At 37.8% G+C, this 14375-nt stretch overlaps 1 protein-coding gene across 1 annotated transcript in view; it reads left to right on the top strand.

Moving 5' to 3' along the window:
• The window catches only part of PLXDC2 (plexin domain containing 2), a 137217-nt gene that overhangs the window by 16250 nt on the left and 106592 nt on the right, over positions 1–14375 (top strand). The window contains exon 4 of the mRNA XM_021711807.1: positions 9051–9150. Coding sequence (XP_021567482.1) covers positions 9051–9150 — 100 coding nt within the window. The remainder of the gene's footprint in view (positions 1–9050; positions 9151–14375) is intronic.

The raw sequence follows: 14375 nt of genomic DNA, 5'->3' as shown, positions 1-14375 counted from the left end.
TTTTTTTTTTTTTTTGAGTTGGAGTCTCACTCTGTCGCCCAAACTGGAGTGCAGTGGCCGCTCCCGGCCACCGCAGCCTCGACCTGCTGGCCTCCGGTGATCCTTCCGCCTCAGCCTTCCGAGTAGCCGGAATTACAGGCATGTGCTACCACGCCCGGCTGATTTTTTGATTTATTGTAGAGATGAGGTCTCGCTGCCCAGTCGGGTCTCGAACCCGCGGACTCATGCAATCCACTCACCTCAGCCTCCCAAAGGCGCGGGATTACAGGCTGAGCCACCGAGCCCGGCGGTTGACCTTTCTTATCGTGGGACATAGCCGGTCTCTCTGCCCTGCTGTTTCATGACCAAAAATCACCTTTGTGCCTGAGGGTGAAGGCCTGATACAGTCACTGAATCTCCTCCAAACCCAGGGTGTAGACCTGTCCACTCTTCTTAATTTCTTTTCTTTTGTGTGATGCTTTATTCCTAAGCCAGGTGTAGGCAAGATCCTTTAATTACTGCCCCTCGCCCCCAATCTTGACTATCTGCCCAATTGCTCAGGCTTCTTCAGATGGGCACCTGCTTCATTGTCTTCTTTTGTATAAAGTGTAAAAGCTTATTTGTCATTTCAGTAGGGAGCAGTCTTTAAATCAGCGGGCACACTTGTTGTGCATGTTTTTACATTGTGTGTATATGTTTATAAAATGGATAGGCTGCCAACATGTAAAGATGAAAAGATTTCAAATTAAAATATACATATGACTTTTTTTCTTGGGGAATCAGAAAGTCCTAGACTCACTTGGCTTGCATTTACATATGGCAAAAATTGGTTGTAAAATTTACTCAGACTATGTATGCTCCCTCCAATTTCTCCTTCACCAATCTCTTCTTTCTCACCACAGCTTATGTAGAGAGGAAGTTTGAAACCTTTCTTTTAAAGCAGGGGTGGACTTCACATATCAACTTCATGCTGTAATTTGTCTCCTTCCAGGTTTTCTACAGAGTATGGTAGAGATGGGGCAAGAGGCGTGTTAGGAATTGGTTTTGACTGTGGCTCACCTTTGCGTTCATGCTGTCAGGTGTGTTGCTGGCTCATGGAGAGTTCAGGAACTGTACACTAAAAAGGAATTAGAATAACTGTGCAAATAATTAATAATATTCAGGAAAGCAATTGTGTTTTTCCATTGCCAAATTTAACTGAAAGCCCCTCTATTTAAATGTAGTTTACAGGCAACTCAGCATTGATATTTTGGACTTTGTGATTTTTTTTGTTTTTTGTTTTCAATTTTTTAGAGATGGTCTCGCTCTATTGTCCAGGTTTGAGTGCAGTGGTTTGATCATAGCTGATTATAACCTCAAACTCCTGGCCTCAAGCAGTCCTCCCACCTCAGCCTCCCAAATAGCTGACACTGCAAGCTGTTGTTTTCATAATAATAAAAAAGGAGCCAGGCTCGGTGGCTCAGCCTGTAATCCCACGCCTTTGGGAGGCTGAGGTGAGTGAATTGCCTGAGCCCGTGGGTTCGAGACCCGCCTGGGCAGCGAGACCTCATCTCTACAATAAATCAAAAAATCAGCCGGGTGTGGTAGCGCATGCCTGTAATTCCAGCTACTTGGAAGGCTGAGGCAGAAGGATCGCTGGAGCCCAGCAGATCGAGGCTGCGGTGGCTGGGAGCGGCCACTGCACTCCAGTCTGGGTGACAGAGTGAGACTCCAACTCAAAAAAAAAAAGGGCATGACTTTTTAAAATTAGATCCCCTACCGAGCAACGCAGAAGCCAGATGAGACATTTAAGCAAGAGGAGGTAGGAAGTAAAGGGAAGAACATGCATTAGAATGGGTAAGATATTGGCATTTGTTGTGGAGTTTTGTTGTTGTTTTTAACATTAAACTATTAGACACCATATTGCTGATTAGCAAGTGAACAAAAATGAGTTTGGAGTAATTCTTTAGCAGTTAAGCTCTGATAGGTATACGATTTCCACTTTGGAACACAAACTCTACAATCAAACCCTTGCTGAGATACTGTGCGCCTATTAGATAGATAACTGAGCCCGTAATAGAAACAAATGAATGTTTTGGCAAAGCTTTCAGGGCAGAACAGAGAAGAAAATAAAATTCCATTACCTTTAACTTAAGCAGCATGGTGTTATCTCCCTGGTTTAAAGATAGACATAAAAGCTCACGTTCTACGGATTGTGTGGGGCCCTTTGTGCTACAGAATACAGGTTACCGAAGTGGAGAGCAGTTTTGCTCTCTGAAATTTCTTTTGCTCGACTTTGCTTATTCCTAATATCTTTTCCTGCCTTGATTCTGTCTAGTTATTGCAACCTCTTTCTGTTTCTATGCTTAATTGGCTTCAATATATCAGTTAGAGAAGAATGTATACCAAATAAAAACCTATCTGACTCTCGTAAAATGGAGCAAATTTTAAAGTATCATTAAAAATAGGAATGTGTGAGTGCTTGTAGAGTCTAAAATGAAAGCATATTTTAACTGGCATGAATGCTCTTTTTCTCTCTATCTTGTGGAAAGAATGTAATTGTAAAACCAATTCTCAGAAATGTATGATTTAATACAAATCATTCAGAGGCCCAGTTAAAATTTAGTTTTGCTTTAATCATAAAAAAGGCAACTATTATAGACACTTGAAAATAATGAAGCTACTTTTCTTTAAAAAAAAAAAACTTCTGTAGTTTAGAGTTTTTATTTTTTCAAAATGCCTTCCTGATATCCACAACTTGGCTGATTCAGGAGACATTTTGAGGATGAACACAGATTTGCAGAAAGGATAAAAAATAACTTCCCATCCTCAGAGTTTTTAGACTTTTGGTGCTTTGATATCTTTTTTTGGCCATGAATTCACTGACTTGGGTACTTTATATACTCGTAAATACAGTCCTCTTTACAATAGGTGATTTAACAGTATGACGTTCATTCTTGTGCTAATTTTGCCTATTACTGGCTTTATTTCTAAATAGTTTGTATACAAGCATACATGTAACAATTGCTTTGTTAACATCAGTCAAAGAGTGATGTGGAATGTGGTTTCTAATAGTACACTAGTCCTGATTCATCTTAATGGTCTCTAATTTTATACTGACATGGAACCTTGCAGACTGGCCTCACTGGCTCACAGAGGACTCGCGTAGCCTGATTACTTGGCTGCTTTTGATATTTTAAGGTAAACGATTAAAGTTCAAGAAGGTGGAGTAATAAAGGTAGAATGTTATCAGATAGGGAGACGCCAACATGTTTCCGTAGAAAACCATCTTTTTCTCTTTAATCTTTGGCGATATTAGGTATTTAGCTCCATTGGCAAAAGCAGTTTTTCCAAAACTTGGTATGTAATAATATGATAAAATGCTCAGGTAGCTTCTAGGAAAATGAAGGGAATTGAAAACTCCTTGTACATTTTCATTTTAATATTAATTAGGACACAACCCTGTAGTCTTAGAAATTCTGGGCTCTTACTCATGAACTCTATAAAATTTTAAAGAAAAGCATTTGAAGCCAGTCGTGTTGACATAAAGTGATCACCCTTCTCCAGTGCTTCCTCTCCTGGTCTCCTCCATCTCTGTATGTTTCAGGACTTCTCTTTTGAGTTGTACAAGTTGTTCCCTGCACATATAGAAAATGCCATCTTTAGCCGGGCTCGGTGGCTCAGCCTGTAATCCGCGCTTTGGGAGGCTGAGGTGAGTGGATTGCCTGAGCCCGTGGGTTCGAGACCCACCTGGGCAACTTGGCAAGACCTCATCTCTACAATAAATCAAAAATTAGCTGGGCATGGTAGTGCTCACCTGTAGTTCCAGCTGCTTGGAAGGCTGAGGCGGAAGGATCACCGGAGCCCAGCAGGTCGAGGCTGCAGTGGCCACGAGCGGCTACTGCCATTCAGTCTGGGCAACAGAGTGAGACTCCAACTCAAAAAAAAAAGAAAATGCCATCTTTATTGAGTGTCATGTGAATGAGACTCCAGAGCTGTACACTTGGCATTCCTCTTGAGAACACCACTCCTGCTGCTGCAACCAAAAACCTCAATGGCATCCTTTACTCTCCTTTCTTCCCTCACCGTCATTAAATTGGGAGGGTGTCTCCAAAGCAGTGCTTAAACAATTCATCTGGAATTTATCCTTTGTCACTTTCATCACCTCCACTACTCTGGTGTCATCCATGACACCTTCTTTTACTTCTTAAAACTATGATACCCTCTTAACTAGTTTCACTGTCTCCCTTGGCTCCCTACAGTTTTGATCATACATCAGACATTGTGATCTTTTTCAAATGTAAAGGAGTGTCCTTCCCTCAAAACCTCCCAAATTTTTCTGTACCTACCGGAATAAAATCCAATGTCACTTCCATATCTTACGAGTAATATTCACTTCCTGTGATCTGCCCTTGTCACCTCCCATCACCGTTAACACTCTCATTTCCTACTTCTGCTCCAGCCACAGAAATAAACTTTTAACTCCTAAAACACACCAAAAGCAATTCATGAAAGCCTTCTGCATTTACTAGTCCCTCTACTCAGAGCTGTTCCCCAAATATCCACATGGCAGGCTCCCTTATTTCTTTCATGTTTCTGCTAAAATGTCATCTTGTCAGAGATAACTTCTGTAACTCTCCTCTCTGAGACAGAACCCCATTTCTCTCCATCTCTTTACTTTGTTTTAGGTTTCTCCTTAGCACTAACTACTGTCTAGTATTTTATATATATTTATAGATATACATATATATATTTTTATATTTTATATATTTTTATTTTTTTTAGTTGGAGTCTCACTCTGTCGCCCAGACTGGAGTACAGTGGCCGCTCCAGCGATCCTTCCGCCTTAGCCTTCCAAGTAGCCAGAATTACAGGGATGCACTACCATGCCCTGCTGATTTTTTGATTTATTGTAGAGATGAGGTCTTGCCAAGTTGCCCAGTCGAACCCGCGGGCTCAGGCAATCCACTCACCTCAGCCTCCCAAAGCTCAGGATTAAAATCTTCACTAATATTTATGTCTGCCTCCACCATCTAGAATGTAGGCAGTCTGAGAATGGGATCTTTGTTTTGGTCTCTGCTGTAATTCCAGAGCTTACAACAACACAGAGAATATGTTCAGTCAATATCTGATGGATGAAACAGTGATTTCTTTCTATCTCATCTTATCAAAGAGCAAGGACAATGTATATACCTTTGGGGGGAAATAATTTACATGTAGTAAACATGATTCTTAGAAATTTATTTTCTACTCTATGCTCCCAAATTGCATTAAGATTCATAGTAGAGATATTTATAGTAGTAGTGGTTTGTCAAATACAGTACTAGAAGTCACTGTCCCATGAATATGTAAATTTTAACAACTGACAGCAAGTTAAAATGTAACTCTTGATGCAGTGATGATTTCGCCTATATAGAGTATTCACCCATGTAAGTTTTGCTGGGATCATTTTTAACAATTTACTCACTGAAGCTTGGAAAAGTGAGAATCATTCAATAAAAAGAAATAATTTGAGAATTCAAAGGATCCTTAAAGGTCATCTACGAAGGTCTTTCTTGACAATTGGTTAATTTACTATTGCATAATTTTCAGTGATAGAAAACTCTGCCTACCATGAGGCTACCCATTTGGTTTTGTATTGATTTTCCTTATGTTAAATGAATCTATCTCTAGATAACTTATATACATTTGTCTTAGTTTCTAACATGTACAGTCCAAAGAATACACTAGAGACTAAAGTGGTATAAAAGAATTTTTAAAATGCAGGAAAAAAAGTTCCCACTGGATCATTCCAATCTTTCAAGTTTAATTGTACCTAAAATTAGACATTTATTTGATTCTCAGAAAACTAGGATGAAGAATGCTATTTCATTTTGATAAGAAAACATTCATAGAAGTTTATTAGCTATTCGATCTTTAACAGAAAATATATCAGTTGCTATTGCTGTATAAAACTATCACAAAATATAATGGTTTAAAAAATTCCCTTTCTTATGTCTCACGAGATACCTATGGATCAGTGTTGTGGTTCTACTGATCTGGGTTGGGCCCTGTTGATCTCACCTAAGCCCATTCATGTGTCAGCTGTCATCTGGTGTACTTGCTGAGGGCTGGCTGGTCAAAGATATCTTTTGCTGGGGGAGAAAAGAAAGCCTCAGTATGTCTTTCATATATCTTTAGCAGACCATCAGGGTACATTTTCTTGACTGTAGCAGGGGTCCAAGAAAGGAAATAGTAAGTACTTTTTCTTTTTCATTTTTTTTTTCCCAAGTTAGAGTCTTACTCTTGTTGCCTAGGCTGGAGAGTAGTGGCACGTTCACGGCTACCGCTGCCTCGACCTGCTGGGCTTAGGCGATCCTTCTGCCTCAGCCTTCCCAGTACCTGGAACCACAGACACATGCCACCACGCCTGGCTAGCTTTTTGTGATTTATGGTAGAGACAAGGTCTCACCAAGTTGCCCAGGCTGGTTTCGATTCCCCGGGCTCAGGTAGTCCTCTTCCCTCAGCCTCCCAAAGTGCTGGGATTACAGGCTAAGCCACTGTGCCTGGACGTAAATACCTTTTTTTTGCTTCAAGTTTGCTGCTGTCCTCCTCTCTTGCCCTATTGCCCAACCTGGAGTCACAGTGGAGATTGACTGCAGAGGGTCTGGGCACAAGGAGGCCATTGATTGAAACCATTAGTAAAATCAACCCACCACCAATAAAAAGCACTGGAGGAGAGGGTTTAGGCATATAGACAAACATAAAGGATTGAAAAGAAGGAAAGAGGACGGGCGCGGTGGCTCACGCCTATAATACCAGCACTTTGGGCGGCTGAAGTGAGAGGATTGCCTGAGCCCACAGGTTCAAGACCAGCCTGGGCAACTTGGCGAGACCACATCTCTACAATAAATTAAGAAAAATTAGCCAGTGTGGTGGCACATGCCTGTAGCTCCAACTTGGAAGGTTGAGGCAGAAGGATCGCCTGAGCCCAGCAGGTTGGCGGCATGCCACTGTACTCCAGCCTGGGCAACAGAGTGAGACTCCAACTGGAAGGAAGGAAGGAAGGAAGGGAGGAAGGGAGGGGAGGGGAGGGGAGGGGAAGGGAGGAGAAGAGAGGAGAGAAGAGGAAAGACATGGAGACAAAAAATGACAATGAAGGATGGCTAGATATCATCTTCTAAGGGATAGTATAGGTGCCAAGTGTAATCTGAAGAGAAGAAAATGCTTCTGGGAGGGTACAGGAACCAAGACACTTGACCTGGAAAACAAGCTCTGGAATAAACATGCAGTGTTCATAACAACATATTAGGATTTTCCCATCGATAGCAATATGAACTCAAGTTTTGCTGCAAGTATGAAGAGAAAAGAAATGCAATTAATTACCACAGAATTATCTGGTAGAGCATTTTGCAACTTCCAGAGGAAAACTGAACTTATAAATGTTGGAGAATGAGAGCAAGTGATAACAGACTAATAAAGTTTTCATACTTGCTTCTAAGCAGGCATCCTTTAATAATACTGCTGAAAAGTTATATATACATGGTGTCTTATTAGACCAGACAAAACTGACTTGAATTGAGATATTTTCCTATGCTTTTCCATCCTTCTGTCTTTTCTTCTTTAGTCTTTCTTAAATACTAATTATATTTCTAATATCACTCTTCAACATGGAGAATAAGACTGGGTAATAGCACAATACCCATTAAGAAAGGGGATTTCACATTTCGATTCTGAATTTGGCTTAGTAAACCACTAAATAAAGTATATCCAACTTTCATTTTGTAAATGAGCTGTCAGGAACAGAAATCTGTTTTGTTTTGCTTGTTTTGTATGTTTCTGCCATCCAAATATCAGAATACTTCTTTATATTGGTTAAGAGTTGGGCATACTGATATAAAATTTGCAAACACTGTAACATTGTTTTAAAGAAGACTAAAATTGTATAAAGGGAGAAAAGTGTTATCTTCCATGTACTTGTTTCAAGGTAATTCTACAAATTCAAAAGCCAGTAAAATTTCTTTTTAATATGTCAATTTCAGTAAAATAGCCATTTTACAATTTCATGATGTCATGGTCAAAAATAAGTGAGAAAGCCTTTATTAGATCTTCTCTTCGATTTATTTCCCTTCTTTCATATTCTAGGCTGTTTGTTACAGTTTATACAGCAAAATCTGATCTAATTGTTACTTAATGAATTACCCACAGATGGCCTAAAATCTGCTTATTCTACCTAAAGTTTTTTTGGTGCATTTTTCTCTCTTGTCATTGTTTTTATTGAAGATGGTTTCATTCTCATTTTTATTTCTGTAAAACTAATAATAAAGAGAGTAATCATATCTTCAATTAATTCTTCTAAATCTAGAAAAGAAGACTTCGAGAGTTCATCTCATGTAACTGTTGAATCATTTTTCCTATGTCCTCATTGTGTCCTAATTTTTTTAACTGTTATTATTAGAAATGTCATATTCATATTTTGATTTCATTGAGATTCAGATTTAGGATCTGTGACCTTGAAATGACTCATAAGAGCTTAGAAGTTTTCCATTGGAATTTCAACTAGAATGGTGATTGCAAAATGTAACTAGATATTAATCATCAATGATATTATTAAATATATATTTAGCAATGCATTTATTTTCTTTTCTCTAGGTTGTGTATCAATAACAACAAACTTTGTTTAAAAAAGCAAAGTTTTTTAAAACTTTATGAAAACACACATATATAAAGTTTTTTTTAATAAAGAAGGAATGAGAGAAGGTCTATTCTTGAAATTAAAGCTAACACTAAAAACATTCATGGTGTGTCTATCTGTGTGATAAGTTTGCAAAAGTTTCCAGCATCAATTAAATTCTCTGGGAATCTATTTATTTCAGTGTCTAGTAGCCAACCATGGGATTAGGAATGCTCTCGTCTCTTTTATTCATTGAACAGTGCCAAAATGATGTTACTTTTGGGGATTGTATACTTTTCTTCTCCGACATTTCCTGCTCTCCCTCTCGTCTTTCATTTCCTTAGCGTTGTTTTACCTGTGAAACAAGAGGATCCCTCTCCTCCACACTCATGCATGAAATTCAGATGTAAGGCATAGTAATTTGTTTTTTCTTTTCCAGATCCCTGTCTTGGTCACACAGATAAGCTCGACCAATCATCCGGTGAAAGTGGGACTGTCTGATGCATTTGTCGTTGTCCACAGGATCCAGCAAATTCCCAGTATGTAGAAAAAGGGTAATGGCAAAGTGTGTACCTCCTCTGGGGGTGAATTTAAAGGAGAGGGAACTCAGGCAGTTGTAACTGAAAAAAATAAATAAAGTAACTTAGCTAATCAATTAACTAATTACTGCTTGTCAATTCTTTTGTTTGGTTTATAACTCCTATTGGACTGTCTTCTTTACTTTTGAACCAGTAACTTAGGTAAAGAGAAATTAAATAGCCAAACCAAGAATGTTCAGTTTTGGACTCTTTTGGACAGTTTGCTTGGTTGAGCAGATATAGATCTGTTATTAATAATAAAAACTTAAAACACGAACAGTTTATTTTATCGATGGGCCTATGACTTTCTATGTTTGTTTAAGTCTGTTGATGAGTGAAAAAGCAACTCTGCACTGTTTTTATGTTTAAAATGTTTGTGTAAGCCGGGCTCTGTGGCTCAGACTGTAATCCCACGCCTTTGGGAGGCTGAGTGGATTGCCTGAGCCCACGGGTTCGAGACCCGCCTGGGCAACTTGGCGAGACCTCGTCTCTACAATAAATCAAAAAATCAGCCGGGCGTGGTAGCGTGTCTGTAATTCCGGCTACTTGGAAGGCTGAGGCAGAAGGATGACCGGAGCCCAGCAGGTCGAGGCTGCGGTGGCCGGGAAAGGCCACTGCACTCCAGTCTGGGCGACAGAGTGAGACTCCAACTCAAAAAAATAAAAAAAAAAAAGTTTGTGTAAAACTGTTTGAGAGTCTAAAGGAAGATGAAGGAAAAAGTATAAATTTAGGTCAATAAAATGTGAGTGGAGCTATACCTACCAGAGAAGACATATATTTTCTTTGTTTGAGTTATATTCACTTCTCTAGCTTAGTTCACATTTTGTAGAAGAAAAATGTCTAAAGTGTTACTTTGGGCAACTGCTCATGGTATTAAAAATTCAAAATGTTAACTACGTTTTGCAAGAGTTCTGACCACCCACGTAAGTAGCCATCCTTTGGAAGCTTCTGGTTTTTAAAGCTCCTGTACTTCATGAACTGTCCTAAGGGAGACTTTGGTGTGTTAGCTAGTATCAGGAGTATTTGTGAGCTAGATGTGCTTATTTAAAGCAGGGGGTGATAATAAGATATATCAAGATAAGATCATTTATTTCCCTTTTGTTCAAAGTTCTTTTCCTTCTTTTATTTCCTCATAGTGGTAGACAATTTATCACATGCATATGCTGTTTGGTCATGACTCGAGGTGATTCTACTTAATTATGTCATCTCTCAAATACAGAAAGTAAATGGAGTGGAAACTAGACTTTTTAGAGCAATGGATTGGCTTGAAACATTATAAGGGTATCTTACAACTTTACTTTAGAATGGCATTCATACATGACAGTTCTGCTTGGTGAAGAACTCGTACCCTCTGTGGGGTTTCTCCCTCCTTGTTAGCTGAGAATTTCAACTAACAAGCCTGGGAGGCAATATTCAAGGGAATTGTTAAATCAAGGCAGATTTTCGAGAAACTAAATTGTTCTGTGAACAAAGCAAGGATATATTAGTATGTGTAGGCAACATAAAAGCATCCTGACAGAGCTCTTAAATAAGAGGCTGAGCCCTGGGAGAACCAAAGTTGGCTTCTGTCTAAGGAGGAGTGTTCTCACATTCTTTCTTTCAGAGGTGTTAAATCAAGCGTGACTTGAGTCAATTATTGCACAAGTAAAAGGAAACACTCTTTTTCGTTTATTTGTTGATTCATTTCATCTCTGAAAGAATTATATTTGCATCTTACTCAGAGGGCCTTTTCGTCCATACTGCTGTTCTGCTATATTATTGTTTAGAGAAAAAGACCCACCAAAGTACAAAATAATTTTTTAAATAAATACATTTTAATATGTGAATATTTTGTTGGCATATTGCCCATGTTAAAATTGTACTTGAGATATCAGAGTCTCAAAATGCAATTTTATACCTCTTGTTATACTGTAAAGGGATAACTTGTGATTTAGGGGGAGCTGTCTTCCAAATTCAAATATAAATCTCATTGAATAAATTGGTAAAATTCATATGAATTTAGAGACCAGACTGTGTCTAAAGTTTAGTACTCAGCATTCTAAAAAATGTTCTGAGGCAGGCTGCATCCTAGAATGGCAGCCATATTTCCTGTTGAACCTTACTATCCCATCCTGAGAAAATTAGCAAGAAGGAATGAAAGATCTGGGTCTCTAATTCCCATCACTGCCGTTAGATGGGACCATATTTGAGCAAGAAAATTGGAATTGATGTGTTCTCTTAAAAATATTTTGGAGAACAGAAACTCTTAATCCTTTAAAAATCTGTTCCCATGTTACAAAGTATAACAGTATATGTTACATGAGTTTATTCTATATAAGAGAAGTATAGTTGCATTGTAATCTCAGCAAAAACCAAAAAAAGTGCATATATACTTATGCCAGAGATTAGGATAACCCAAGATTAGCATAATGAAAGTCACACTAGTATTTTTTTTTCCTGAGAAATAAGATGATTCCTAGAGATCTGTATGTTACTACTCATGCAGTCAGAATTTAGATAAATATTTAAATCTTTTTCAAAAAAATTCTGTTCCCAAATTTAACACTCTTGACTATTAGGAGTTGGCCTTTAGGGAATTTAAATCCCTTATCTTTGTTACCCCTCACCCTTTTTTTCCTCTGTGAATTTAGGGAACAACTGATTATTATCCTAAATAATGGGTGGTTTCATTTCTTCTGTATTCCAAGGTACATTACATAGGACCTTGCTCTCATAAGATCAATTTTCTGTTCTTTTAATCATTTTGGTTAAGTAGGTTATATAAACCTTTGGCTTAATCTAGCCATGGGAACATAGAAATGCAAGCTACAGCCTTGAGAATAATTTTCCCCAGTGGTACCACCATTGCTATACCATTCTTATCAGATTTGGTGAAGGTTTGATACAGCATTAAAAAAACTGTAAGGCAGATTTAATTTATTTAGTATCAAAATTTCTTCCCATTAGTTGCTCATAAAACTGACAACAGCAAGCACTTGTTCTTCAGTTTTAAAAGACCTCCAAATAGTAAATGATTTTGATGTAACTTTTAAGCATAATTAATTAAAGCAACTTTTTTCTTTCAAAAATATCAGGTGATCTGTTAGTTTAAATATCAAAGGGAATTCAGACATTGTTAGTAAATTGATAAATAGTTCTGAGGTTACGAGTGAAATTCCTTTGCTCCAACAAAAAGAAAAAAAGAGAGAGAGAAAGAAAGAAAGATAGAAAGAAAGAAAAAGAAAAAGGTCTATGGTGAAATTAAGCCTTTCCTTTATATACAAAATGATTGTTTTGGTACGTAAAATACAATGTGTGTATAGCATGCAGTACCTGGCACAGGGTAAGCACTACACTTCTACTTACAGCTATTATTTTTATCATCATCATCAACACCATCACTTTAAAAGACAATGATACTGACTCAGATATCAGGCAGTGCCCAGCTCAGCTGCCCATCAGCATGGAACCACAGAGGATTTCCACTAAGAAACATTTGACAAAGTCCTCTGGAACGCTAATTCTTTCTGATTATAAATTTGTGTTATGTTTTTATCTCTTCATAAGACTTGTGCATGCCTGTGTATACTTCTGTTTCTGAATCACTTTCTGTTTTTCATAAAATGTATTTGTGAAACTTTAGAAACCGAAAGAACCACAAAGATCAGCGGATTCAATCTCTGCAGGTACAGACATGAAAAACAGGTCTACATACATTGATTGACTTTGGCTATTCATTTCAGATATATGAGTGTATAAATATGATTAGAAACACACAGAGCATTGTAATTCAGAGTAATTTATAAAATAACAGGAAACCCAAAGAACATTTAAGTCACCAGTTAAATCTACTACAGAGAGATAACAATCAATGACTTGTATCCGACTTCATTTATAGTATGTACACATGCAAACATACACACATGTTAAGAAAATTGGCATCGTGTATTTTTGCCACCTCTTTTCCCCTTCATATATACAGCACATTTTTCTACTCTGTTGCATACCTGTCTAAAATGTGATTAATGGCTACAACAGATTTCTTTGTTTTGTGATTTATGTAAGTTGTCTCTTCAGTGGTGAGTCATGTAGATTGTGTTTGACATTAATTATCAGTACAGCAGTACTGAACACATCCTTGTTTTTAAATTTTTAACATATCTGATTCTTTAAAAAATGATTGTAGGTGTTGAATGTTCATCGTTTTTTAATGTATTTTGAAAAAATTGCTCTTCTAAAAGTTGTGCAAATTCACACCCCCACCAGAGTTATATTAGATATCCTACTTTCCTAAATGCTTTCAGACACTATTCTTGATGTTTAAACTTTGAAAACTTGATAAGCAGAACATTGTAGTTCATGTTCATTGTTATTTCAATTGCCTTGTGATTACCAGAAAGTTGTAATATTGGCATATATTAATGGGTCACTAGTAATTTCCATAATTTCTTTTTAAATACCTCCGTCAAGTAATTCTTTCTCAGCCTTGGCTTATGTTTCTCCAAATCCTTTTGCACGGTGTGCAGAGGTCTTCCTGGGTAAATGCACAGTTCTCACTAGTACCACTCGCACTTGTTCGATTCTATCTCTTCCAGTTTAACATTTTGAATTTCAACCTTAATCTCTGGGGTGCTGACCTTCCCCATCATGCTTCACCGTATCTCCACCTTCTGAGCTTAATGAGCATGACGTTTCCAGCGAGAAACACAGAAAATCTAATCATGCCATTTGGCTCTTTAATTTGAAAAACTTAAGGCTGTGTCATTTTAGTAAAGAGAAAGTTACTTTAACACACACACGCAGAATTCTTGCACTAGAAACTTATCTAGAAAGCAGCTGACCCAACTTAAAAGATTTTAATACAGATATGAAAAGTTTTGATAACGACTATTTCTGATTCACTTAAAATATTTGACTGTAGTCTTCTCCTCAGTAGTACATTATGTAGTACTTTCTTTACATCATGCCTCTTCTCATCAGCATTTGCTGTTTTAAATTCATTGACATTGTTTGTGCTGCGAAGCTCCTTTGCATTGATGGTTATTATTATTCACAGCTCAGTAAGTTCGGAACATTAAGCATTTTCAGAAATAAAGCTGACAATTAACTTGTAAAGCAGGTATATTTTGAAAACACTTAGAGGGCCATTGAACTCTTTGAGAAACATTTGTATGTATGTATTTTGCCATACATGGTCTCTTCATACG

The sequence above is a fragment of the Carlito syrichta genome, unplaced genomic scaffold (genome assembly GCF_000164805.1).
Source record: "Carlito syrichta isolate Samal-C Ts95f unplaced genomic scaffold, Tarsius_syrichta-2.0.1 Scaffold302599, whole genome shotgun sequence".
In the NCBI taxonomy this organism is placed as follows: domain Eukaryota; kingdom Metazoa; phylum Chordata; class Mammalia; order Primates; family Tarsiidae; genus Carlito; species Carlito syrichta.
Note: the sequence above shows the minus strand (reverse complement) of the source record. Positions and strands in the feature narration are given on the sequence as shown.